Source organism: Myotis davidii, unplaced genomic scaffold (genome assembly GCF_000327345.1).
Source record: "Myotis davidii unplaced genomic scaffold, ASM32734v1 scaffold827, whole genome shotgun sequence".
Classification (NCBI taxonomy): domain Eukaryota; kingdom Metazoa; phylum Chordata; class Mammalia; order Chiroptera; family Vespertilionidae; genus Myotis; species Myotis davidii.
In genome coordinates, this window is record NW_006297815.1 from 1,680,062 (window position 1) to 1,681,952 (window position 1,891).

Genomic DNA, 1,891 nt, shown 5'->3' on the forward strand with positions numbered 1-1,891 from the left:
GGCCAGCAGTGGGGGCACCGGTGGGGCCAGCAGTGGGGGTATCCGTGGGGCCAGCCGAAGGGGGGCCTGTGGGGCCAGTAGTGGGGCCCTCTGAGGGGCGGACAGTGGTGCAGACCGTCGGGGGAGCGGTGGGCTGGGTTTCAGGTGTAGTAGTTGGAGGCCGTGGTTCAGGTTTAGGGCGAGGGCCTAAAAAGAGACCCCGGATGAGACGCCCTACCCTGCATACCTCTGTGCCTGCGGAATATCTCTCCCCCAAGCCTACCAGTGTCCTCCCCCCCTCCCCCTTCTCACTCTCCTCACTTCAGATGCTGGAGCTTCCCCCACGCACAGGAAGGCCCATCCTTTTCTACACTGACCTTTCATTCAAGCCATGTCTATCCTATGGAGGGTCAGGCCCCCGGCTGGGCCCTATGAACATAAGACAGGCAGGAACATCCCCAACCCCAACCCCAACCCCGCAGATGGGAGAGAAGTGTTTCTTGAGCACTCAGACTGAGCGCCAAACAGTGCTGAAAGCTCTATAAACGCACACGTAGCTTGTGTGATCTAAAAAACAGAGAAACCTATGCAACAGATTCTTTAATACCCCCATTTCTTAAATGAGGAAATGATACTAATGGTAAGTGATAATGGCAATAAAAATATCAAACACTTGTATGTGCTTACTATATGCTAGGCAGTATTCTAACTCATTTAACCCTCTTAAGAACCCCCTGAGGCAGTTACTATTATTAGCCCCACTTTACAAATGAGGAAGTAATCTAACCCACTTCTGGATGGACTGGCTTTTGAACCCACCACGGTCTCATTCTAGACTCTGGGCTCTTTATCACCAGCTCCAAGCACTGACCCCGCAGCAATTACACTGGCTCCCCCACAGGTAGGTGTTGAGGTCCCAACTCCTCCCACCCCATTCTCCACCTCCCCTTCCCTCCCACGGTCCCTGCCACGGGACCTCACCGCCATACAGGTGCTGGATGCCCTTCACGTCGTCCTCATGCAGGGGCGGCTGCTCGGTGTAGCTGTACATGGGGTACATGAGCGCCTCTGGCACGTTGGTGTGATCTAAGCCCAGTGCATGGCCGAACTCGTGCGCAGCCACAAGGAACAGGCTGTATCCTGGAGGAAAAAGAGGGCCTGAGACTTGAGCCCTGGGCTTCACTCCCAGCTTCTGCCTCCAAACCCCCCACCACACACACACACACACACACACACACACACACACACACTACCCCAGCCCTCAAACCCTGGAACCCTGCACACCTTGGTCCGGGCAGAAACCCCACTTCCTGTCGTTGTCGAAGTTCGATGTGGTGGCACACCAGAGGTGCCCATCATTGCGGCCATCCCGGGTACAGGTCGAGTACTCCTTGCCCAGGAAGATGAAGGGGAAGACGCACAGCTCCCCCGCTGAGTTGCCCCCGGTCACCGTGGAGTCCACTGAAGAGACCCAGGGCTTTGGGTGAGCAGGTGGGTGGGTCCAATAAGGGGCCCAGGGGCGGGCCAAACAAGGAGCTAGAGAATCTGGGTGCCATTGTTAAAGCCTAGGGGGCGGTGTAAGGCGCCGCTGAGCCCCGAGTGAGCCTGGGGAGGGGAGGCCCAGGGAGTGGCCGCAGGCTGTGAGTGGGGCAGGGGCAACTGGAAGGCAGAGGGAGGGGCTGGGTGAGGGTGGGCAGAGTGCCCGCGGTCCTGCAGACCAGTGACAAGTGCAGAGACGCTGATGGGTGGAGGAGGCGCGTTTAGAGGACCAGTGGAAGATGGGGCACACGCACCTCGGGTCGGGCAGAAGCCGTAAAGCTTGTCCTGGTCGTAGTTGGCGGTGGTGGCGCACCAGCGGTAGCCGTCGGAGCGGCCATCGGTGGTGCAGGCGGAGTAGGAGCGGCCCTCGAAC

General features: G+C 58.6%; 1 protein-coding gene across 1 annotated transcript in view; it reads right to left on the minus strand.

Moving 5' to 3' along the window:
* The window catches only part of MMP9 (matrix metallopeptidase 9), a 7,743-nt gene that overhangs the window by 3,498 nt on the left and 2,354 nt on the right, over positions 1–1,891 (minus strand). Inside the window, exons 7-10 of the mRNA XM_015570376.1 lie at positions 1,773–1,891; positions 1,264–1,440; positions 961–1,119; positions 43–186 (exon numbers count right to left, since the gene is read on the minus strand). Of these exons, the coding sequence (XP_015425862.1) occupies positions 43–186; positions 961–1,119; positions 1,264–1,440; positions 1,773–1,891 (599 nt within the window). The remainder of the gene's footprint in view (positions 1–42; positions 187–960; positions 1,120–1,263; positions 1,441–1,772) is intronic.